The sequence below is a fragment of the Trachurus trachurus genome, assembly GCF_905171665.1.
Source record: "Trachurus trachurus genome assembly, chromosome: 11".
NCBI lineage: Eukaryota > Metazoa > Chordata > Actinopteri > Carangiformes > Carangidae > Trachurus > Trachurus trachurus.
Window position 1 is genome coordinate 3,545,092 of NC_139904.1, and position 26,075 is coordinate 3,571,166.

At 41.6% G+C, this 26,075-nt stretch overlaps 2 protein-coding genes and 1 pseudogene across 3 annotated transcripts; all 3 read right to left on the minus strand.

The window, feature by feature from the left end:
- Window positions 1–2,837: 2,837 nt before the first annotated feature.
- LOC310993717 (E3 ubiquitin-protein ligase TRIM35-like) lies at window positions 2,838–4,235 on the minus strand (the record flags this gene model as incomplete). The annotated part of the gene is made up of 1 exon (XM_083982159.1): window positions 2,838–4,235. One exon carries the CDS (start codon window positions 4,233–4,235, stop codon window positions 2,838–2,840), a length of 1,398 nt encoding a protein of 465 aa, XP_083838285.1.
- Window positions 4,236–10,415: 6,180 nt separating this feature from the next.
- On the minus strand, window positions 10,416–12,605 carry LOC310993846 (nuclear factor 7, brain-like; annotated as a pseudogene). The gene is made up of 3 exons: window positions 11,822–12,605; window positions 11,229–11,516; window positions 10,416–10,732 (listed from the first exon to the last, which is right to left on the minus strand). The product of its transcript is annotated as a nuclear factor 7, brain-like (transcript).
- Window positions 12,606–21,552: 8,947 nt separating this feature from the next.
- On the minus strand, window positions 21,553–22,950 carry LOC310993714 (nuclear factor 7, ovary-like; the record flags this gene model as incomplete). The annotated part of the gene is made up of 1 exon (XM_083982156.1): window positions 21,553–22,950. The coding sequence occupies one exon, from the start codon at window positions 22,948–22,950 to the stop codon at window positions 21,553–21,555; it is 1,398 nt and encodes a 465-aa protein (XP_083838282.1).
- Between the last annotated feature and the right edge of the window lie 3,125 nt (window positions 22,951–26,075).

A 26,075-nucleotide genomic window follows, 5' to 3' on the forward strand; every position in this document is an offset into this window, starting at 1 on the left:
ATGTGGCCAAAATTGTTGCTGCAGTCAAATTCAAAACACAGCAGCGCGTTGTCCCCCCTCCCCTACCCACCAGACTCCAGGTTGCCAGACAGCGACGCGCTAACCTCCGCTCTGCTCACTCAGTCAGTCTCAAAGTCTCAAAGCTATAGTAAAAAGCTAAATATTCATCAACAACCTCACTGTTTTATTGCTCTGACTCACAGTAACTACGAGCGGAGTTCACGTCACTCAGGTGATCTGCAAGTTATTGTTACATTCACCGCTCCGACGCTGTGTCTGCAGCGCTGACACACACACGCACGCACAGACACGCACACACAGACACACACACAGTAACCCCGCATCTACCGGAGCCGTAGTGCGTGTAAATCACGCCGTAGATGAGCCAACATATGAGACGTCTTACCGCAGAATAAACGACGCGAGCCGCTCCGGTTCTCCTCCACTTTCTGACGTCGGATCATAAAACATGACGACCGGAGACAGGCGACCTGACCGGGACAGACTCCTCTCATGAACCGCTCCACACGTTCACAATCACTTCATTTACCATCGGCTCCATTTCGCCACATTTCCTCCCTCTTTTCTAACTTTCACTTTGTAATTCTTCCCTTTAGCTTTAGCGTTAGCAGCAGCTCAAACTAACTAGGCTACATGCTCACAACAGCAGTAGCCTATTAAACGACAGAGCGACACGCCGCTTATTTCTACCGTGTGATATCAAGCAAATATGACCAATAACCGATAATAGAACACAATCTTTTTTTTCATGATCCCGTTTTATCTCCCAGCCGTATTTGCAGCTCAGTGGAAGCTAACTGGCAACCCGGAGGCTGAAATGCCACAGACGCTGTGACAGGGAGAGAGCGCTGGGTGGCGACACAAGCCAACCATAGAAATTCAAAACATAAACATGATTTGCGGTCCGCAAAATTTTTTTTTTAATGCGAATATCTTGGCTGTAGGATTGTTGTTGGTGAGTTCAGTATGTTATATGAACATTATTCCTGAGTCTCTGTTACATATTAGGACGATTTTACAGCCAGTTGCTTTAGATTTCTTACATACTGTACCTTTAAATATTAAGGTGGTTCTTTGTAAATGGTCCGGGTCCTGTATGTTAAGTTGTTGCTGTTACCTGTTGACCACGTGCTGCACTGTCAAAACACCAATGAAAACAAACGTAGCTTTGTAGGGGACGAAGGCCTTTAAGTCACTGATGGAAAGAACTAAGATAATTTAGTCAGTTTTTAAATACTTATACTTAAAGGGACAACAAGGAGTTTCTATTTGGTTATAAAAAAAAGTCTCACGTTAATGTGGATGAATCTACACTACCCACATGTGTTAATGGGCCCATTTTCGATAAATATAACTTTTGTCTCTGTCGTTATTTTGTTATTATTAGTGGTGGTGGAAATGCTGGACGAGCCGACCAGCGTTTCCTTACTTTCGGTTTCGTGGCGAGTCATGAGAATAACGCCGCTGAATCGCCGTTTATGGTCGGAACTACGACGGCATGTGATCGTCTTCGGACCTCTGACTTTAATTCTTGATGAATGAAAACATGAGTCTGTCTTGCGCCGGTCAAAGAATTATACGGTGCGCGGAGGCTCATAAATGTAGTGTGAGAACGCTTCGCTTTTCGAAAACTCCTCGTTGTTCCTTTAAATTTTGGCCAAATTATTCATATATTCTACATTGCAGGGGAAATATTGCCGCTCACATTAAGTTACTTAACACAGCATACTGGTTTCCCCCCTTGTGAACTGACTAGGAGCTTTATTTTGCTTTTATGTGTAAATAAAAGGCCACATAACAAATTAATGTGCAACAAGTCACATCTCTAAATGAGTAAGAATTCAAAACGAACTGTACATTAACCAGTTAATCATTACAATGTAGAAATCAGTCAGACTGAGTTTTTCTACTTTCAGTACATTTACGTTAATAGACAGAAATATTTCAGACTCCAAAGTGTTCTTTTTTACATCTTTAGATTAAGATGTAAGACGTGTTGTGTATTCATTGATGGAGGAACATCAGAGAACTGTTTACCTGTAATGATCTGAAATCTGATTTGTGAGAGTCTTAGTTCATTAGTGGAGAACTTCAAACACAGGCCTGCAGTGAAGACATGATACCTGAGAGATGTAGAATTAGTTCAAGACACCATGACAACAGAAACATAGCATTTATCAACGCTAACCTTTTTGCAGGATGTGCTTCATTTACAACTTGAAAAATAAATACATTTATACTAAATATGAACATTCATTCCTAGGCAAGTTTTGAGGAACTTGTACTGAAACTACTCCACAACATTTATTGCTTGTAGTGACAGGAGACGTTAAAGACGAAGCTGAATATGAATTCAAGTCAAGACAACATTTAATTAAGTTGATTAAAGACAGGAACGAATGCACATTCAGCTTTTGTGATGAACTGGCATGTTGATACATCTTAGATCATTTCATATAAACAGATACAAACTTTTTACATTAAACCAGAAACACTTTTCAACTTTTCATGTTTGACATTTTATCATCTTGAGAAGAATTGAAAATAAAGATTGATCAATGATCACCTGATCATATGTTCAGTCATTTATAATTTTTTAGCTCATCATTCCACAAAAAGTCATTATAAGAAACGTAATGTAAAATGACTCATAGAGATAAAAAGAGTGAAAATATTTTACAGATTAAAAGTAGTAAAGAAAGGAAAAGTGTAATAACGAGGCAGCAGGAGGACAGGTGCAGTTTAACAGGATCAATTCACTGACTTTTTCCTTTAAGAAATAAACAACATTATAAATATGATCATCCTCTTTATCTCTAACTGCTCTGCTCCACTGTCACTGACACCTTCACTGATAACAGCCTCACTGGGAGTTTATCACCAGTGAGAATGTATGGAAACATCTTCTGAGTGAAAGTGTGTGTGAAGGTGTGTATGTGTGTGTTAGTAGCAGGATCAGAGAACGACAGTTTTCCTCTGTTCAAGTCCAGATTCACTCTGATCCTCTGGAGCTTTTTCTGCTCTGTGAGATCAATGACTGGACTTGATGGTGAACGTGCTTGGTATTTACCTCCAATGAACCGTAACATCCATAATCCAGACCCTATCTTGTCTCCCTTCCTCTGCACAGACTCTGGTAACACACCCAGTGTCCACCGTGTACTGTCTCTAACCTCGACATCCCAGCTGTGAGTCCCTGAGTTAAAACCCTCAGAGCCCAGGACAGAGTAGAGATAATCAATCCTTTCTGGATTGTCAGGAAGCTGCTGTTCATCTCCTCGTCTCACACTGGTCAGATCTCCAGACAGGATGAGTCCTGGATGAGCAGTGTTTGGGTCCAAAACCACAGGAATGTAGGAGACCATGTCCTTCATCTTGTTCCAGATGTTGAAGGTCAGGTTGCCCAGGTGTTTGGCCTGGTCTATCAGAGCTCCTGAGTCCAGCTGTGGATCCTCCAGCAGGGGGTGCTGCTGGACTCTTTCCACTGCAGCCTTGTAGTTGAGCAGGAATGAGACGTCTTCAGCTCTCAGCTCGTCCTCTGTGGCTCTGACTGTGTGTGAAAGGACTGCTATCTCTCTGCTCAGAGCCTCCATCTTCTCCTTCATCCTCTGACTCTTCTGCTCCTCTTCCTCCCTCAGTGCAGCCATCCTGGCCTCCTCTTCCTCTTCTAGAAACTGGTGAAGCTTCTTAAACTGCTCCTTAATCTGCCTCTCTGTGTGTCGGGCCTGGACCTTAATGTGTTCTGCTGTTCGACCAAACTTCACTTGAACTTCTTCAAAACCCTTTAACTTCTTCTTTAAGGGCTCCAGAGTTTCCTCAAGTTCCTTCTTGAGTTTCAAAGCAGCTTCATTAATGGGTCTGATTCTGTGGTTGGTGTGTGTTTCTGAATCTCTGCAGATGAGACACACTGGCTGCTGATGGTCCAGACAGAAGAGTTTGAGTTTCTCAGAGTGCAGACTGCAGAGAGCCTCTGCAGATCTCTGCTCTCTCTGCTGTAAGAAGCTCTCACACAGGTTCTTTAACACCAGGTTACAGGGTGGTTTCTTTCTTGAACATCTTGTCTTACAAACTGGACACAGTGGATCTTGTTTCACTCTCCACCAGCTCTTCAGACAGTCTTTACAGAAGCTGTGGCTGCAGGACAGAACAACAGGATCTCTGAAGACCTCCTTACAGACCGGACAGCAGAGATCCTCCTCTGATCTGGAAGCCATTTAGTCTGTGAGCGAAGCTGAAAACACAGCAGCCAGAAAATGGAGTCAGTCATGGCTCCCCTCCCTCCTCTACTGACTAGACTTGAGTTTACTGTGACTCTGAGTCCAGGTTTTAGTCAAACTTACTGTAACTCACCTTCAGTGTGTGGAGTGTCAGCAGGTTGAAGCAGCAGTGTTGTAGCTGGACTCACTCTCAGGAAGTTGTTAGTTTGGTCCGAAGCTGAATCTGATCGTCTCTTCTTCAGTCTGCTTCTCCGGGAACTGTATCTTTGTTTCTGGTGAGTTATGTGAGGGGGCGGAGCTTTGAAAAGTGACTGAAGGTCAAACAGCTCAGTCAAGATGAGATAAATAAAAAAAGGAAGGGTGGTATAAAAATGCCATGGTTCTCTACCGTACACATTTCCTTGTCATGCTGTGTCTTGTCTGTGTGTGGGAGTGAAGTATAAACTCATGTATGGGAGTTAAGACATAAACTCATGCTCTGAAAGCTTTGAAACTTGGCATAATTGTGGTCAAGAAGTTTCTGTACCAGGGTGTGAATATCTTGGTGTGTGTAATATTTAATGCCAAAGAGATACACTTTTTAAAGTTATTTTTACTTATTATTTCCATTGATTCTTTGTGTGGAAGGGAGCAACTGTTTAAAAAACCAAGATAAACAATATTTGTGGGAAAAATACAACAAAACCTCAGACTCCAGATGCTCATTTGATTTTATAGCCTACATCCATATTTTGGGGGAATAAATTAGACGTAATAATTGTGTGAAAGCAAAAGCCTTTTCTTCTCAGGCTATAACTGTGCCATCAACTTCCATCTTTTATATTAGCCCTCTATTGCATGAAATATATTACAGTACTTCAACATGATAAAAATGGTTTTGCATGTTTTTAACTTAAAATGTCTTAAATAACAAACCTTTTTTTTTTTTAAATCGTCGTCGTCGTTGGTAAATTGTTTCCATATGGAAACAATATGCAATCGTAGAAAGTACCATAAAATCAATATTTTCTATTACTTAAAAAAAAAAATCTAATTTGATTAAAAACAAGACTAAACAAATCCATCTTATACTTTGTATAATAATAACCTGTAACCTGTAATAAAACTCAGAGACATAATTTGTGTGTCCCACTGAAGAGTAAGCATTTGTAACAGATGCAGTGCACTCACTCACCCATAAAGGACGTGCTAACCAACTTGCCAAGCGGTTGTCAACCTCTTGGCAAAGTGGTTAGGCGACGATGAACCCCATAGGACAGGCCGTGAGAAACACAACGCAGAGGGCCAGATATGAACATCGGCTACACATTCAGTATTATTCATTTTATTTCATTCAGTTGTTTTATTTTCCATTTTATTTATATTTATATAGGCAAGGACAACAACATCCTCTGTCCTTAGACCCTCACATCAACTGAGGAAACCAAAAAACTAGGAAGGAAAAAAAAACTAGACAAAGAAGCATTTCCAGCAGGAAATGCGTGTGAATGCTGAAAGCAGCTGAACGCTATTGCTGAATGAGCTGAAGAAATTGTTGAAACAAAGCTGAGTTAGATAAAGAAACTGCTGAGGAAATGTTGAAAAAGGATAAAGCTAAAACATAAAACTTGAAGGCTGAGAGATGAATGTCTTTTTATTGGTGGAAGGAAGAGGCAAGAAAGAAAGAAAGAAGGAAGTAAAAAGACAGAGAAAAGGGGTAGAAGAAAGAAAGAAGATAAAGAGAGAAAAAGATGCAGAGAGAGGGGTATGATAGATAGAAAGAGATAGAGAGGGGTAGACAGAAAGCAAAGAAATAAAGAAGTAAAAAGACAGAGAAAGGGGGTAGAAAGAGACAGAGGGGGATGACGGATAGAAAGAGATGGATGGATGGATGGATGGATGGATGGATGGATGGATGGATGGATGGATGGATGGATGGATGGATGGATGGATGGATGGATGGATGGATGGATGGATGGATGGATGGATGGATGGATGGATGGATAGATAGATAGATAGATAGATAGATAGATAGATAGATAGATAGATAGATAGATAGATAGATAGATAGATAGATAGATAGATAGATAGATAGATAGATGTTAAAAGATGCGTCCTTTGTCAGTCTGATTTAGCTGTGTGTGTGTGTGTGTGTGGGGGGGGGGGCTCAAAATCCTGACATCTCCATTAGGAGAACAAACTGAAATTTATGAGAAAAAGATAAATTGTTGGAGATGTTTACAAATTGCCCTCAAAAGTCTAAAATCATAGCCGAGAAATCTAGACGCACCCTAGCGGCAGCAAATATATGCTAATGATATAGTCTGGCTTGTCAGGCTACTAAAATCATTGAGGGGCTGATGCATGTAGAGGCAGAGGATGTTGGTCCTCTATTTTTGAGAGGCAAGAGGAAGATCAACATATTTTTAAGAAAGAGCAACTGGTTGAAATAAACCTTTACCAAATCATTTATAATATATTTTTTAATCTCTTTTATGGAAGAAAATCCACTAAATCCACTTAAAACAGCACAACAGCGCCGCCTGCAGGCGGAGGAGACAGAGTAGTCTGTGTGAGGAGCAGGGAGCAGGAAGGGGGGGGCTAGAGGAGGACGGAGGGCTTCTGTCCTCCTCTAGACACATTGGACTTGGAAAGTACAATAGTTGATCACCACAAAACCCCTCCATGTGCTAATGATCTGATTGAATACACCTGTGTGGCAGCCTGCACTCAGAGGTCCCCTAAAAAGTTTATAGGGGAAAAAATTATATTTGCAAATTAATGATTTTGAATAACTTTCCAGCTCCGTTGTTTGTATATTTAACTCGTAATCAACCTTGTCCATGTCCAAGTCAACATACAAGGCATAAACTGTTAAAAAAAAAAAAAAATAGTAGGTATATAATATATAATATTATAAGATCAACGGCTCGTCACAGAGACACCACCCGTCCGGAGAGCTCGTCAGTTGGTCAACCTCCGTCGTCATCCCGGGAGAAAAGACGATCGCTAATTAACTTACCTGCAGGTTTTTTAAAGGTTTACCACCGGGTAGTTACATTCTTTTTAGGAGATAAATGCTGGTCTCATTGATGAAATGTAACAATTGTGGCAGTCGCAGAGATGACTGATGATGTATGTGACTGTTGAAGTGGTGTCCCAATTCGTAGGGGTTGACTTTCAAACTCTACGAATTGTAGCTCCGTTTCAAGGGGCAAGGGTTAAGGGCTAGGGCTAGGGGGATGAAAAATAGAATTGGAATTGGGCAGTACTGGTTCTGGTACTGGTACTGGTACTGGTTTTGGTTCTGGTACTGGTACTGGTACTGGTACTGGTACTGGTACTGGTTTTGGTTCTGGTACTGGTACTGGTACTGGTACTGGTACTGGTACTGGTACGGGAGAGTGGGGTAATTTGTGCCATGGGGCAAGTAGTTCCACCCCTGTTATCTAGAAAACCATAGAAGAAGTTGGTCATGTGACCACATATTTTTGAAGGGGCATCCATTTCACTCATCCTATCAAGAAGGGAGACACATGGCTTGAGAGGAAAGCACATTTATGTTCAAAAAACAAGTTTTTGCCCTCCAAAGTAAAATTTCTATGATCAAGGCTTTTTGATTGCCGTGTTTGAACAATTATAGATAACATTGAAAACAGTTCACACATGTTTTAGTGCTTTATTAAGCTACACCTTGAGTCTATACAGTTAGCATGATGCCAGCTCAAAACAGCTGGGGAATCCTTTTTTTTTCAAAATGCTGGGCTTGGGGTAATTTGTGCCAAAGGGCCTGGGTTAAGTTGTGCCAGCGGCAGTGCTGTCTGTGTATAGGAGAAACATGGCAGTGGGCACTGATTTGCTTGAAACTTAACTTGTGTGATGAGGGACCGCCCCTGAACACACCTGCCCAGTCTGGTTGTGCTCGTAGCCTGGTGGATGAACAAAACATTGTTTCTTTGCACCACAGCCCCCAGCATGCCTCAGGCCTCTGCGACTGCATGGGGACAAGCGAGGGCCCGATCATCGCCGCTTCTGGCTTTAATTTTGTATTGAATGTCTTGCTTTTATATAGCATTATCATTTGTGAGATTAAAATGATCTGTTTTACTTCAATTATCAATGGCACAATTTACCCCAGTGTATTCTCTCTAATGGCACAACTTACCCCGCACCAAGGGAATGAAATAATCATGTATAATTATGTAACATTATGAAAACATGAAGCAAATACTCTGAACTACTTGCAGCTTTTGAAATCCCTCCGCCCAGCAGCCGTGTCAGGAATGTAGTTCTGGCTGCACATTTAGCCTACCTCTAAAACAACTCTGTCCCGTAATGTTACATGATTATTTCATAGCGTGGTGAATGTGCAGGTCACAACTTGTCCACCAGAGCGTTTTGGAGTTGTTGGATAAGATATAAGAAGTGTTGTGTATTCAGTGATGGAGGAACATCAGAGAACTGTTAACCTGTAAATAAAATTAAAGAACCAGTCTGGGCTGGAACTCAGAACCACATCAAGAGTCTAATCTGATCTGAGAGAGTCTTAATTCATAAGTGGAGAACTTCTGTGAAGAACTGATACCTGAGAGAGGTGGAGTTAGTTCAAGACACCATGACGACATAAACACAGCTTTTATTAAACTTTTGCAGAATGGAAGGAAATAAATTTATACTAAATATGAACATTCATTCCAGATTAGTTTTGAGGAACTTGTACTGAAACTACTTAACAGTATTTATTATAATTCCAAGTCAAGACAACATTTTTTAATGTTGATGAAAAATAGAAATGAACGTACATTCAGCTTGATGCATGATTGATACATTTTAGATCATTTCATATGAACAGTTACAAACTTTTCACATATGTAATTAACTCATTGAGTGCCAACCACGGAATTTCTCGTTTTTCGTTCCCATGCGTTGAGTGCCAAAAACGGAATTTTTCGTTTTTTGCTTTTTTTTTTAAATTATGAAAATAGACACTTTAATACACATTATATGTAAATTTGGGGACTCTACGACGAGGAGAACTGAAATAGATGACGATCAAAGTCACATGACAGCTCATGATCTGGAAGTTTTTATCATAACTCAGCTTCTGCAAATGGAGTTCTGCATGCAGATGCAGCGCAGCTGCTCCGCTGCTGCTCCGCCCTCACCTGCGCTGCTGCTCCAGCTGCTCCAGCAGCTCAGAGCAGAAACAGGAAGCTCTCAGCCCACAGTCCGCCCGGTCTTCATCTGGAGCAACACCGTGTCCTCCCCAAAGTCCTCCCGTGGTAAAATCTGATGGTCTCTGGGTCAAAGCAGACCGGCACCACCGACCCGTACCACAGACGGACCGCGACCACCAGCGGGACCGGTGTTCCCGAGCCGCGGTGGCCGACTGACCCTCACGTTCCGCGGCGAGAGGCTGTGACACGGCACGGTGCGTCTGTGTTATTGCTGTTTAGTGGCGCCCCCCCCGCCCCCGATGGTGGTTTTGTGAATAGAACAACAATTGTTGTGTATAGTTATCTTATACGAGCCCTTTGATCCAGAAATGCGAGTGTCAGAAGAGCGACAGACACAAACAGCGCAGCTTTCATAAAAGACGCTCTATCTCCTTTTCTAGAAAAAAAGGAGGGATTTTGGTGAAACCCAGCCATGTTTAGCTTGACTTTTCTCAGGAACGGAGGCACGTAGAAACAAACGGTTTGTGGTCACTTGAAGCATAAAGTTAAACCTTTCAATTGAGCTACAGTATGTGTTGGTGGCAATAATATAGAATACACAATGGCTCTAAAATAAAAAGTCAAAAATGGTCTAAATTGCCGGTACACTTGACTAAAACTTTGGAAAGGAGCGTGGCACTCAATGAGTTAAACAAGAAACACTTTTCAACTTTTCATATTTGACATTTTATTATCTGGAGAAGAATTGAAAATAAAGATTGATCAATGATCAACTGATCAAATGTTCAGTAATTTATCATTTTCTAACTCATCACTCCACATGAAGTCATAATAACAAACGACAACAATGACTCAAAAGATTAAAAAAAAAGTGAACATATTTTACAGATTGAAAGTAGTAAAAAAGGAAAAGTGTAATAGTGAGACAGCAGGAGGACAGGTGCAGTTTAACAGGTTCAATTCACTGACTTTTCCCTTTAAGAAATAAACAACATTATACATATGATCATCCTCTTTAACTCTAGCTGCTCTGCTCCACTGTCACTGACACCTTCACTGGCAACAGCTTCAATGGGACGTTTCTACCAGTGGCAATGAATGGAAACATCTTCTGAGTGAAAGTGTGTGTGAAGGTGTGTATGTGTGTGTTAGTATCAGGATCAGAGAAAGACAGTTTTCCTCTGTTGAAGTCCAGATTCACTCTGATCCTCTGGAGCTTCTTCTGCTCTGGGAGATCAGTGACTGGAGTTGATGGTGAATATACTTTGTATTTACCTTCACTGAACCGTAACATCCATAATCCAGACAGTATCTTGTTTCCCTTCCTCTTCACAGACTCTGTTAAAGGGATAGTTCACCCTAGAATGATATTACGCTCATTATCTACTCACCCTCATGTTGACTAAGGGCTGGAAGAAGTTTCAGAGTCCACCGTCACCGTTGCGCCGGCGTCAGTGCGGTTACTGCAAATCACGCGAGATTTGGACGGACCAGGAAGAGGAGCTTCGAGAAGCTTCCGCTACAAACAAGCTTAAAATATAGACTTATTTAATTTTTTTCGGGACAATTACGCAATTTGGGGCTTCAGCACAAGACGGACATTACATACGAGCATCATGGAGGTATTTGGATGTTTTTTTGTGTGTGTTTTTTTACGAAGAGCTCTGGTGTCCCTTTGCAACCGTTATATGGACATGCACTGCTACGCCAAGACCCCCTGTAACTCAGAGAAGGGACGGTGGACTCTGAAACTTCGTCCAGCCCTTAGTCAACATGAGGGTGAGTAGATAATGAGCGAAATATCATTCTAGGGTGAACTATCCCTTTAACACACCCAGTACCCACCGTGTATTGTCTCCAACCTCGACATCCCAGCTGTGAGTCCCGGAGTTAAAACCCTCAGAGCCCAGGACAGACCAGCTAAAATCAATCCTCTCTGGATTGTCAGGAAGCTGCTGTTTGTTTCCTAGTCTCACACTGGTCAGATCTCCAGACAGGATGAGTCCTGGATGAGCAGTGTTTGGGTCCAGAACCACAGGACTGTAGGAGACCATGTCCTTCATCTTGTTCCAGATGTTGAAGGCCAGGTTGCCCAGGTGTTTGGCCTGGTCTATCAGAGCTCCTGAGTCCAATGTCAATGTCAATGTCAATGTCAATGTCAGCTTTATTTATATAGCACCTTTAAAGGCCGGAGGCCAGCCAAAGTGCTTTACAGGATAAAAGTCAGCAATACAACGAGCAGTACAAGCAAAGCAGTATAATAAATGAACAAATAAGCAATACACATAAGAAGAGTAATACAGTATAAATCCAAAATACAGTGATTTAACTCAGCCAAAGGCCAGAGTAAACAAGTAGGTCTTAAGGTGCGTTTTGAAAGTAGCGAGGCTCGTAGCAGACCGCACAGAAAGTGGCAGAGAGTTCCACAAGTGGAGTCCAGCTGTGGATCCTCCAGCAGGGGGCGCTGCTGGACTCTTTCCACTGCAGCCTTGTAGTTGAGCAGGAATGAGACGTCTTCAGCTCTCAGCTCGTCCTCTGTGGCTCTGACTGTGTGTGAAAGAACTGCTATCTCTCTGCTCAGAGCCTCCATCTTCTCCTTCATCCTCTGACTCTTCTGCTCCTCTTCCTCCCTCAGTGCAGCCATCCTGGCCTCCTCTTCCTCTACTACAAACTGGTGAAGCTTCTTAAACTGCTCCTTAATCTGCCTCTCTGTGTGTCGGGCCTGGACCTTAATGTGTTCTGCTGTTTGACCAAACTTCACTTGAACTTCTTCAAAACCCTTTAACTTCTTCTTTAAGGGCTCCAGAGTTTCCTCAAGTTCCTTCTTGAGTTTCAAAGCAGCTTCATTAATGGGTCTGATTCTGTGGTTGGTGTGTGTTTCTGAATCTCTGCAGATGAGACACACTGGCTGCTGATGGTCCAGACAGAAGAGTTTGAGTTTCTCAGAGTGCAGACTGCAGAGAGCCTCTGAAGATCTCTGCTCCCTCTCTAGTAAGAAGCTCTCACACAGGTTCTTCAACACCAGGTTACAGGGTGGTTGGTTTCTTGAACATCTTGTCTTACAAACTGGACACAGTCGATCTTGTTTCTCCTTCCACCAGCTCTTCAGACAGTCTTTACAGAAGCTATGGCTGCAGGACAGAACAACAGGATCTCTGAAGACCTCCGTACAGACCGGACAGCAGAGATCCTCCTCTGATCTGGAAGCCATTTAGTCTGTGAGCGAAGCTGAAAACACAGCAGCCAGAAAATGGAGTCAGTCATGGCTCCCCTCCCTCCTCTACTGACTAGACTTTAGTTTACTGTGACTCTGAGTCGAAGTTTTAGTCAAACTCACCTTCAGTGTGTGGAGTGTCAGCAGGTTGAAGCAGCAGTGTTGTAGCTGGACTCACTCTCAGGAAGTTGTTAGTTTGGTCCGAACCTGAATCTGATCGTCTCTTCTTCAGTCTGCTTTTCCGGGACTGAAGAAGTGCAAGGAACTGTATCTTTGTCTCTGGTGAATTATGTGAGGGGGCGGAGCTTTGAAAAGTGACTGAAGGTCAAACAGCTCAGTCCAGATGAGATAAATAAAAAAAGGAAGGGTGGTATAAAAATGCCATGGTTCTCTACTGTACACATTTCCTTGTCATGCCGTGTCTCGTCTGTGTGTGGGAGTGAAGTCATATAAACTCATGTATGGGAGTTAAGACATAAACTCATGCTCTGAAAGCTTTGAAACTTGACATTATTGTGGTCAAGAAGTTTCTGTACCTGTTAGAAAAAACCTGGGTGTGAAGGTCTTGGTGTGTGCAGGAAAAGCAAAAAGAGGAGACCGCACACATCAGCTCATAGCTCTTCATCAGACTGATGAAGAGCTATGAGCTCGAAACGTTACTATTGATGTGCTAATAAAATCTGCACATAAGGGAGCTGATGTGTGCGGTCTCCTCTTTTTGCTTTTCCTGTCTACATTTTTTGAGGCCAGCACCTATTGAACTGGATGTGCGCGACCGTGTCTACTCTAAGATCTTGGTGTGTGTAATATTTAATGCCAAAGAGATACACTTTTTAAAGTTATATTTGGCTTATTATTTTCATTAATTCTTTGTGTGGAAGGGAGCAACTGTTTAAAAAACCAAGATAAACAATATTTGTGGGGAAAATACAACAAAACCTCAGACTCCAGATGCTCATGTGGTTTTATACATCCATATTTTGGGGGAATAAATTACAATAATAATTGTGTGAAAGCAAAAGCCTTTTCTTCTCAGGCAATAACTGTGCCATCAAACTCTATCGTTGTGTCTCCAATCTATATATAAACATGTCAATTACTGATTTTTTTTCTTCTGATTACGATTGTTTGCTTGTTTGGTTGATCAGCTCTACATAACTTGAAATCATAATAGCAAATGCAAATGCAAAAAAAAACCCCATCAACTTTCAGTAGTGCTGCCTTGGAGCACTTTTGTTTCCCCACCAATATCAAAATCAAACCTACTCCCTTGGTATAAAGACTAAATTATCTTTTATATCAGCCCTCTATTGCATTGAATATATTACTTCAACATGATAAAAAAGGTTTTGCATGTTTTTAACTCAAAATGTCTTAAATAACAAACATTTTTTTTTAAATATTGTCGTCGTCGTTGGTAAATTGTTGCCATATGGAAACAATATGCAATTGTGGAAAGTACCATACAATCAATATTTTCTATTAAAAAACAAAAAACAAATTTGATTAAAAACAAGACTAAACAAATCCATCTTATAGGCCTACTTTGTATAATAAGGTAACCCTTTAATTTCCAGGCCGTTAATTACGTCATAATATCAAGAAATTACCCAGAAATAATGATTAATTGCATAGTAATGTCAAGAAATAGCCTAGAAATAACGGTCAATTTCATAGTAATGTTGAGAAATATAACCAGGAAATAACTTTTAATTGTGTAGAAATAGCCCAGTAATAATGATCAATTGTGCAGTAATGTTGAGAAATATAGCCCAGAAATAACAATTAATTGCATGGTAATGTCAAGAAATATAGCAAAGAAATGACACTCTAGTAATATAGACAAGTTGTAGTAGTAGAATTGCAGTGAATTACTGCTAAATATTGGGTAATTACAGAGTAAATAGCCTGTTGTTTCCATGATATAGTCAAGTACTTTCAGTGTGATTAACCTGATGTAATTGTAATTTCCACAGTCTTACCTTATGGTTAGCTGCAATATCTGTTTCCCAAAAGCAAATGGTAGATCTGGCAACTGCTGGAAATGTCACCATAGTTAACCCATAATTACCTTTCTGCTGCCTGCAAAGTGTAGTGGACTTTGTTCCTTAGAAACGTATGGGTAGTTTCAGCATAACTAACGTGGTTATGAGAACTTCCACTGTAATAGTCTTACCCAGTGGAAATGTCACCGTAGTTAACCCATAATTACCTTTCCACTGCCTGTAAAGTGTAGTGAGCTTTGTTCCTTAGAAACGTATGGGTAGTTTCAACATAACTAACATGGTTATGAGAACTTCCACTGTAATAGTCTTGCCCATAACCCATTTGGATGAAAGATGGTAGATGTGGCAACTGCTGGAAATGTCACCGTAGTTAACCCATAATTACCTTTCTGCTGCCTGCAAACTGTAGTGGGCTTTGTTCCTTAGAAACGTATGGGTAGTTTCAACATAACTAACACGGTAATAAGATCTTACACTAATAGTCTTTCCCAGTAACCCATTTGGATCAAATGTATAAATATTTTCCAACAAAGATAAGCTACGTACCATGAAATGTCACAACATGAACTCTTTTTAGGAACATAGAAGCCATTTCCAAATAATGGAGGAGATAATTACCTTCACATTTTATATTAAGTGTACAATATTCCTGCTATAACCTATCCACCTTTTTCTGAACTTCATAGAAGAAAGGCAAAGTAGATTAAAGTACATGAATGGGATGTTGTCCTGTTAAATCTCAAAACTCATATTCACATGTTCCCATGACGAAAATACAATGAAGCTGTTTTCAGTTGTTTTTAATAATTTTTAAAGCGTATTGGAACATTCCCAGTAGAGTTATTCCCTTTCTGATACCAGTACTGGAAATGCCTCCGATACCACCAAAAATGTTGGCATCGGTATCAGCGGTAGGCTACTGGAGTCCAGCTGTAGCCGGGACGGTCTGCAGGCCCCGACTACTGCGTTGTGTTCTGTAATACAAACATAAAACAAAAAGGATGTGAATTAAATGGTCATCTTCTCCATAAAAGCCCTCTCTCAGTCAGGAACAGTGCAGACTGACAAATGCAGCACTATTTCTCCCAAAAAACTATCACATTTCTTCACATGGTAAAACACACAAGTAAACATCTCTAACATAACAATGGAGGCTGAGCAACCACACACATACCTGTATGATGGCGACATAAAACTAAATGGATGTGAATGAAATGGTCATCTTCTCCATAAAAGTCCTACCACACAAAAAATAAAATACATTTAGCATGTAGGCTAGTACATGGAGGACGCATTGACACATGCACACCACACACACACACACCGCAGGCACACACACGCACGCACACTCACGCACACACACAGGGAGAAATCGCGGCAAAATAACTTTCTCTCTCTTGCTCAAAACAGCTCTTAAAACACACTACACGACAGAAAACACCATTCCAACCAGTTTTAGATTAACATTTGTTCATTAAATTGGCAATAAAACTCAACAAATGTAACTTTTCGGTCCTGGAGCCTCAACAACATACCTCTCTCAGTCAGGAACAGCGCAGACTGACAAGAGAGAAGGGAGCGACGTGCGTCATATCCGCAGACTTTCAAAATAAAAGATCGGTTTTGTAAAAATGAAAGAAATACAAAAATAAAACCACAAAAATTTAATTATATTAACAATAATCCATATTTAAAGTAAAAAAGAACTTAAAACACATCATCAGATGGATTTTGGTGAAATTAATAACAATAAAATGTGTTGTTTCCTTTGTTACAGGCACCGATCCGATACCACATGTGTTTATCTGTGGGTTATAAATACAACATGCAGCTAGAATAGAATAATAATTATTAAAATAATAATTAAAATTATGTTGTGGGCCACAGATAAACAGAAAAAGGAAACTACTACACATTTTGGTGTTTATTTTATTGTTATTAATTTCACCAAAATCCATCAGATGATGTGTTTTGGTTTCTTTTTACTTCAAATATGGATTATTGTTATTGTTAATACTGTATAATTCAAATTTTTGTGGTTTTATTTTTGTAGGCTATTTCTTTCATCTTTACAAACCCGATCTTTTATTCTGAAAGTCTGCGGATATGACGCACGTCGCTCCCTTCTCTCTCGTCAGTCTGCTGTTCTTGAGTGAAAGTCGAGAGGTATGTTGTTGAGGCTCCGGGAACTAAAAGTTATATCTGTTGAGTTTTATTGCCAATTTAATGAACAAATGTTAATCTAAAACTGTTTGGAATGGTGTTTTCTGTCGTGTAGTGTGTTTTAAGAGCTGTTTTGAGCAAGAGAGAGAAAGTTATTTTGCCGCGATTTCTCCCTGTGTGTGTGCGTGAGTGTGCGTGCGTGTGTGTGCCTGCGGTGTGTGTGTGTGTGGTGTGCATGTGTCAATGCGTCCTCCATGTACTAGCCTACATGCTAAATGTATTTTATTTTTTGTGTGGTAGGACTTTTATGGAGAAGATGACCATTTCATTCACATCCATTTAGTTTTATGTCGCCATCATACAGGTATGTGTGTGGTTGCTCAGCCTCCATTGTTATGTTAGAGATGTTTACTTGTGTGTTTTACCATGTGAAGAAATGTGATAGTTTTTTGGGAGAAATAGTGCTGCATTTGTCAGTCTGCACTGTTCCTGACTGAGAGAGGGCTTTTATGGAGAAGATGACCATTTAATTCACATCCTTTTTGTTTTATGTTTGTATTACAGAACACAACGCAGTAGTCGGGGCCTGCAGACCGTCCCGGCTACAGCTGGACTCCAGTAGCCTACCGCTGATACCGATGCCAACATTTTTGGTGGTATCGGAGGCATTTCCAGTACTGGTATCAGAAAGGGAATAACTCTACTGGGAATGTTCCAATACGCTTTAAAAATTATTAAAAACAACTGAAAACAGCTTCATTGTATTTTCGTCATGGGAACATGTGAATATGAGTTTTGAGATTTAACAGGACAACATCCCATTCATGTACTTTAATCTACTTTGCCTTTCTTCTATGAAGTTCAGAAAAAGGTGGATAGGTTATAGCAGGAATATTGTACACTTAATATAAAATGTGAAGGTAATTATCTCCTCCATTATTTGGAAATGGCTTCTATGTTCCTAAAAAGAGTTCATGTTGTGACATTTCATGGTACGTAGCTTATCTTTGTTGGAAAATATTTATACATTTGATCCAAATGGGTTACTGGGAAAGACTATTAGTGTAAGATCTTATTACCGTGTTAGTTATGTTGAAACTACCCATACGTTTCTAAGGAACAAAGCCCACTACAGTTTGCAGGCAGCAGAAAGGTAATTATGGGTTAACTACGGTGACATTTCCAGCAGTTGCCACATCTACCATCTTTCATCCAAATGGGTTATGGGCAAGACTATTACAGTGGAAGTTCTCATAACCATGTTATGTTGAAACTACCCATACGTTTCTAAGGAACAAAGCTCACTACACTTTACAGGCAGTGGAAAGGTAATTATGGGTTAACTACGGTGACATTTCCACTGGGCAAGACTATTACAGTGGAAGTTCTCATAACCATGTTAGTTATGCTGAAACTACCCATACGTTTCTAAGGAACAAAGTCCACTACACTTTGCAGGCAGCAGAAAGGTAATTATGGGTTAACTATGGTGACATTTCCAGCAGTTGCCAGATCTACCATTTGCTTTTGGGAAACAGATATTGCAGCTAACCATAAGGTAAGACTGTGGAAATTACAATTACATCAGGTTAATCACACTGAAAGTACTTGACTATATCATGGAAACAACAGGCTATTTACTCTGTAATTACCCAATACTTAGCAGTAATTCACTGCAATTCTACTACTACAACTTGTCTATATTACTAGAGTGTCATTTCTTTGCTATATTTCTTGACATTACCATGCAATTAATTGTTATTTCTGGGCTATATTTCTCAACATTACTGCACAATTGATCATTATTACTGGGCTATTTCTACACAATTAAAAGTTATTTCCTGGTTATATTTCTCAATATTACTATGAAATTGACCGTTATTTCTAGGCTATTTCTTGACATTACTACGCAATTAATCATTATTTCTGGGTAATTTCTTGATATTATGACGTAATTAACGGCCTGGAAATTAAAGGGTTACCTATAATAATAACCTGTAACCTGTAATAAAACTCTGAGACATCATTTGTGTTTCCCACTGAAGTGTAAGCATTTGTAACAGATGTGCACTCACTCACCCATAAAGGACGTGCTAACCAACTTGCCAAGCGGTTGTCAACCTCTTGGCAAAGCGGTTAGGCGACGGTGAACCCCACCTAGGACAGGCCGTGAGACACACAACGCAGAGGGCCGGATATGAACATCGGCTACACATTCAGTATTATTCATTTTATTTCATTCAGTTGTTTTATTTTCCATTTTATTTATATTTATATATAGTTTTAGTTTTTGTCTCCTCACAACTAACTTACACAGACATACTCCTACACGCATTCACACAAACATGCACTCGCCCCTGAGACCTCTAAAACAACTCTGTCTCGTAATGTTACATTATTATCTCATAGCGTGGTGAATGTGCAGAACTTGTCCACCAGAGCGTTTTGGAGTTGTTGGATAAGATATAAGAAATGTCGTGTATCCAGTGATGGAGGAACATCAGAGAACTGTTTACCTGTAAATAAAATTAAAGATCCAGTCTGGGCTGGAACTCAGAACCACGTCAAGAGTCTAATCTGATCTGAGAGAGTCTTAATTCATAAGTGGAGAACTTCTGTGAAGAACTGATACCTGAGAGAGGTGGAGTTAGTTCAAGACACCATGACGACATAAACACAGCTTTTATTAAACTTTTGCAGGATGTGCTTCAGTTACAACTTGAAGGAAATAAATTTATACTAAATATGAACATTCATTCCAGATTAGTTTTGAGGAACTTGTACTGAAACTACTCCACAACATTTATTGTTGTGTAGATGGAGGAGACGTTAAAGACGAAGCTGAATATGAATCCAAGTCAAGACAACATTTTATTATGTTGATGAAAAACAGGAATGAACGTACATTCAGCTTGATGCATGATTGATACATTTTAGATCATTTCATATGAACAGATACAAACTTTTCACATATGTAATTAAACAAGAAACACTTTTCATATTTTACATTTTACTATCTGGAGAAAAACATAAAGATTGATCAATGATCAACTGATAAAATGTTCCAGCAATTCATCATTTTTTAAAACTTCACTCCACACAAAGTCATAATAACAAACATGATGTGGAATGAATTATGGAGATGAAAAAAGAGTGAAAATCTTTTACAAATGAAAAGTAGTAAAAATGGAAAAGTGTAATAATGAGACAGCAGGAGGACAGGTGCAGTTTAACAGGTTAAAGTCACTGACTTTTCCCTTTAAGAAATAAACAACATTATAAATATGATCATCCTCTTTGGGCCCTAGTTTCCTGGCGCAGCGCAGGTGGCGCAAGGTAGCGCAGCTGGTCTAATGCAAGTTTCGACCAGCGCAGCCTAGCGCAAAGTCAGATTGGAAGATTGGCAGATCGCGCTGCGCTGAGATAGGCGTGGCCGCGCAGCAGGGGGAGGCGTCACAGATTCAGCTTGGTGCAGTGGAAGTTTTGTGCGAAAATGTCTTGCCGAGGTTGCGCTGAAAGCTCGCCACCTCCAACCAGGTCTACTCTCAGCGCAGGGCGGAGCGCAGCAGGTGCAGTGGAAGTTTGACTGACTGACCTGCAGTGCACACACGTCACCAAGACCTCACAGGCAGATCTCCACAGTTCCAGACACATTTCAATGCAATAAATATCCACAATAACCACTATTTAATGCAACTAATGGAATCAACAGTGAATTTATATCTATATAGATTGTCCCGTCACATCTGACGTCAGATCAAAGCAGAGATCAAAGGCTGTCGGCGCGTAAAGGAAACTCCACCTGAATTAACACAGCAGGGACGAACTGGCACTGAAAAGCAGCTGTGGATGTCCCAAGCAGGACTGAGGGTGGATGACTGCATGTCGCTGCCGTGTTGAGATACCACTCTGCCCTTGTGATGATCGCTTTATTTATTTATTTACTTATTAATTCATTAGAGCGAGCAACCGCATCATGCAGCCGTAATGAAAAACAAAACACAAATCATCATCTCTCTTAGTCCACCACAACAGCCTCTGTATCAGATAGTCAGTATATAGCCTACTACAGTACTCTCTATCACAGAAAAAAAGAGAAAAAAAGAGACGGACAGAGAGAGAGAGAGAGGAGGACAGAGAGAGAGAGAGAGAGAGAGAGCGCGTCCTTTACGCTGATTTCATGGTGTTTGTTTATGTTGTGATTAGTGTAGGCTACACCTCTCATCTTGCTTACACAGGGTTTGAATAAATGTGAGTTTCTTTATTAGTTTATTAGTTGTTGTTTCTTACACTGAGCACCGGTTCTCAGTGTATCAGATCAATCCTGGTTAAGTATATTAGTAAACTCATTATTGGTCACTCTGAGCTCGGACCTCCGGACCGCACAGCTGTTTCCTCCGGGGAGAGGTTCGGCCTCTGGCGTCGCTGTTTCCTCCGTCCATGTCCAAGTATAAAATGACAAACTTGCAGCGCGCATCGCCCTCCGCGCAGTTAAAGGTGAGGAGAGGAGCTCATTTGATTGGTGAAGATCTGACTCGGCTGTGTCAAACCCACTCCACGCCTTTCTCTCCTCCTCCTGTCTCCCTCCCGCCCTCTCTCCTCCCTCTTTGCCGTTTGCGCCGGTGGGAGGGACGAGGGGAGGGCTTGCGCTGGTCTAAGTCTGACTGCGCGGCCCACCAATCTTGCGAAATGGACCTGGGCCACGCCCCGTTGGCGTGGCGAAGCTGCGCTGAGGTTAGACTTCGCCCGGTCCACGAGACTAGGGCCCTTTATCTCTAACTGCTCTGCTCCACTGTCACTGACACCTTCACTGGTAACAGCTTCACTGGGAGTTTATTACCAATGAGAATGAATGGAAACATCTTCTCAGTGAAAGTGTGTGTGAAGGTGTGTATGTGTGTGTTAGTATCAAGATCAGAGAACGACAGTTTTCCTCTGTTCATGTCCAGATTCACTCTGATCCTCTGGAACTTCTTCTGCTCTGGGAGATCAATGACTGGAGTTGATGGTGAACGTGCTCCGTAATTATCTCCAATCAACCATATTCCCCATAATTCAGACAATATCTCCTCTCCCTTCCTCTGCACAGACTCTGTTAACACACCTAGTATCCAACATGTACCGTCTCCGACCTCGACATCCCAGCTGTGAGTCCCTGAGTTAAAACCCTCAGAGCCCAGGACAGAGCGGTAATAATCAAACCTCTCTGGATTGTCAGGAAGCTGCTGTTTGTCTCCTCGTCTCCCACTGGTCAGATCTCCAGACAGGATGAGTTCTGGATGAGCAGTGTTTGGGTCCAGAACCACAGGACTGTAGGAGACCATGTCCTTCATCTTGTTCCAGATGTTGAAGGTCAGGTTGCCCAGGTGTTTGGCCTGGTCTATCAGAGCTCCTGAGTCCAGCTGTGGATCCTCCAGCAGGGGGCGCTGCTGGACTCTTTCCACTGCAGCCTTGTAGTTGAGCAGGAATGAGACGTCTTCAGCTCTCAGCTTGTCCTCTGTGGCTCTGACTGTGTGTGAAAGAGCTGCTATCTCTCTGCTCAGAGCCTCCATCTTCTCCTTCATCCTCTGACTCTTCTGCTCCTCTTCCTCCCTCAGTGCAGCCATCCTGGCCTCCTCTTCCTCTTCTAGAAACTGGTGAAGCTTCTTAAACTGCTCCTTAATCTGCCTCTCTGTGTGTCGGGCCTGGACCTTAATGTGTTCTGCTGCTCGACCAAACTTCACTTGAACTTCTTCAAAACCCTTTAACTTCTTCTTTAAGGGCTCCAGAGTTTCCTCAAGTTCCTTCTTGAGTTTCAAAGCAGCTTCATTGATGGGTCTGATTCTGTGGTTGGTGTGTGTTTCTGAATCTCTGCAGATGAGACACACTGGCTGCTGATGGTCCAGACAGAAGAGTTTGAGTTTCTCAGAGTGCAGACTGCAGAGAACCTCTGAAGATCTCTGCTCCCTCTCTAGTAAGAAGCTCTCACACAGGTTCTTCAACACCAGGTTACAGGGTGGTTTCTTTCTTGAACATCTTGTCTTACAAACTGGACAGAGTGGATCTTGTTTCTCTCTCCACCAGCTCTGCAGACAGTCTTTACAGAAGCTGTGGCTGCAGGACAGAACAACAGGATCTCTGAAGACCTCCTTACAGACCGGACAGCAGAGATCCTCCTCTGATCTGGAAGCCATTTAGTCTGTGAGCGAAGCTGAAAACACAGCAGCCAGAAAATGGCGTCAGTCATGGCTCCCCTCCCTCCTCTACTGACTAGACTTTAGTTTACTGTGACTCTGAGTCGAAGTTTTAGTCAAACTCACCTTCAGTGTGTGGAGTGTCAGCAGGTTGAAGCAGCAGTGTTGGAGCTGGACTCACTCTCAGGAAGTTGTTAGTTTGGTCCGAAGCTGAATCTGATCGTCTCTTCTTCAGTCTGCTTTTCCGGGAACTGTATCTTTGTCTCTGGTGAGTTATGTGAGGGGGCGGAGCTCTGAAAAATGACTGAAGGTCAAACAGCTCAGTCCAGATGAGATAAATTAAAAAAGGAAGGGTGGTATAAAAATGCCATGGTTCTCTACCGTAGTACACATTTCCTTGTCATGCTGTGTCTTATCTGTGTGTGGGAGTGAAGTCTTATAAACTCATGTATGGGAGTTAAGACATAAACTCATGCTCTGAAAGCTTTGAAACTTGGCATAATTGTGGTCAAGAAGTTTCTGTACCTGGGTGTGAATATCTTGGTGTGTGTAATATTTAATGCCACAGAGATACACTTTTTAAAGTTATTTTTACTTATTATTTCCATTGATTCTTTGTGTGGAAGGGAGCAACTGTTTAAAGGTGTACAGAAAAGAAAATTGAATTTGAGCCCACTTTGGGTCATAAAATTAATGTGATAACTCATCTTTCAGACGTTGTAGGCCAAACTTTGTGCAAAATTCTATTTTTGAGTAAATCCGGGATGAAAGTGTGTATTTTTTTTTTCGCATTGGATAATGCAGGCGCACGGATTATACGTCAGCCTGTACACGATTCACCAGCCACTGATATTGGATCCGTCATCCGTCATTCAAACGTCTGAGACACGCACACACACACGGAGCTCGGGCTCGCCCCAAGCTTTGAATATCCCGCCCGCTCGATAACGACCAATCAAATTCGTTTTCCTCACTCGGGTAAACTCGTGTTGCAGCTCGTGACAACTCGGCGCGACAAACAGGACAAACGGCCATTTCTGTACACCTTTAAAAAACCAAGATAAACAATATTTGTGGGAAAAATACAACAAAACCTCAGACTCCAGATGCTCATTTGATTTTATAGCCTACATCCATATTTTGGGGGAATAAATTAGACGTAATAATTGTGTGAAAGCAAAAGCCTTTTCTTCTCAGGCAATAACTGTGCCATCAACTTCCATGTTTTATATTAGCCCTCTATTGCATGAAATATATTACAGTACTTCAACATGATAAAAAAGGTTTTGCATGTTTTTACCTTAAAATGTCTTAAATAACAAACTTTTTTTTTTTTAAATCGTCATCGTCGTTGGTAAATTGTTGCCATACTTGTTGCCGCACTGACATCTACAGTCATGAAATGCTTCGAGAGGCTGGTGGCTGACCATATCAAAACCCTCCTTCCCCCCTCCTTTGATTCCTATCAGTTTGCGTATAGGGCAAACAGATCAACTGAGGACGCCATTACCACAGCCTTCCATACAGCTCTGTCCCATCTTGAGCTCCCAGGTAACTACGTTAGAATGCTTTTTGTTGATTTTAGTTCAGCATTTAATACCATCATCCCTGACATACTCATCCATAAACTGTCAAACCTGGATTTCCCCCCCTCCACATGTGCCTGGATCAGTGATTTTCTCAGAAACCGTCCACAGACTGTGAAGATGGGCCCCCTCTGCTCCTCCACCCGCACCCTCAGCACCGGCTCCCCACAGGGCTGTGTGCTGAGTCCCCTCCTCTACTCTTTATACACCTATGACTGTACTCCAACTCACCCCTCAAACACCATCATCAAATTTGCCGATGATACCACCGTGGTGGGCCTCATTCAGGGAGGGGACGAGTCCAAGTACAGGGAGGAGATCCAGAGGTTGACGGGTTGGTGTACAGACAATAACCTCTCTCTTAACACTGACAAAACCAAGGAGCTGGTTATTGATTTTAGAAGACACAGAGCAGAGCTGGCCCCACTTTGCATCAACGGGGTCAGGGTGGAGAGGGTCTCCACCTTCAAATTCCTGGGGGTACAGATTTCCGAGGACCTCACCTGGGCTGCCAATACCACAGCCATAGTGAAGAAGGCCCAGCAGCGAATGTACTTCCTGAGACTGTTGCGGAGGAACGGCCTCAACCAACAGCTGCTGGTCACCTTCTACCGCTCCACCATAGAGAGCGTGCTGACGCAATGCATCTCTCTGTGGTATTGTGGCTGTTCGGCTGCAGATAAAAAAGCCCTACAGAGGGTGATAAAGATGGCAGAGAGAACCATCGGCCGCACTCTGCCCACCCTGGAAGACACTGCAACCTCCCGCTGCCTCCGCAGAGCCCGGAACATAAGAAAGGACCAGTCACACCCAGGCCACAGTCTGTTCTCCCTCCTTCCTTCTGGCAGAAGATACAGAAGTCTCAAGTCACGCACCAACAGACACAGAAACAGCTTCTACCCCTGGGCCATCAGACTTATTAACCACAGCAACCAGCCAAAATAAATAACCCTGCACCACTGCACCAAACAGCACTTTCTTAATGTTATTGTGCAATATCTATTTATTCCTACAGGTTTTATTATAGTACAGATTCTTAATACTGGATGACTTACTTATTTATCTTTTTCTTGTGTGAGTATACATGTGTGTCATTGAGGTTGTCCTTTTTAGCTTGTTTTAGTCTGTTTTAGCCCTGGAATGGATGTGGCACCACAAATTTCATTGCACTTGTCTGTTGCAATGACAATAAAGGCTATTTGATATGGAAACAATATGCAATCGTAGAAAGTACCATAAAATCAATATTTTCTATTAAAAAAAACAAATCAAATTTGATTAAAAACAAGACTAAACAAATCCATCTTATACTTTGTATAATAATAACCTGTAACCTGTAATAAAACTCGGAGACATCATTTGTGCGTCCCACTTAGGTGTAAGCATTTGTAACGGATGTGCACTCACTCAGCCATAAAGGACGTGCTAACCAACTTGCCAAGCGGCTGTCAACCTCTTGGCAAAGCGGTTAGGCGACGATGAACCCCACCTAGGACAGGCCGTGAGAAACACAACGCAGAGGGCCAGATATGAACATCG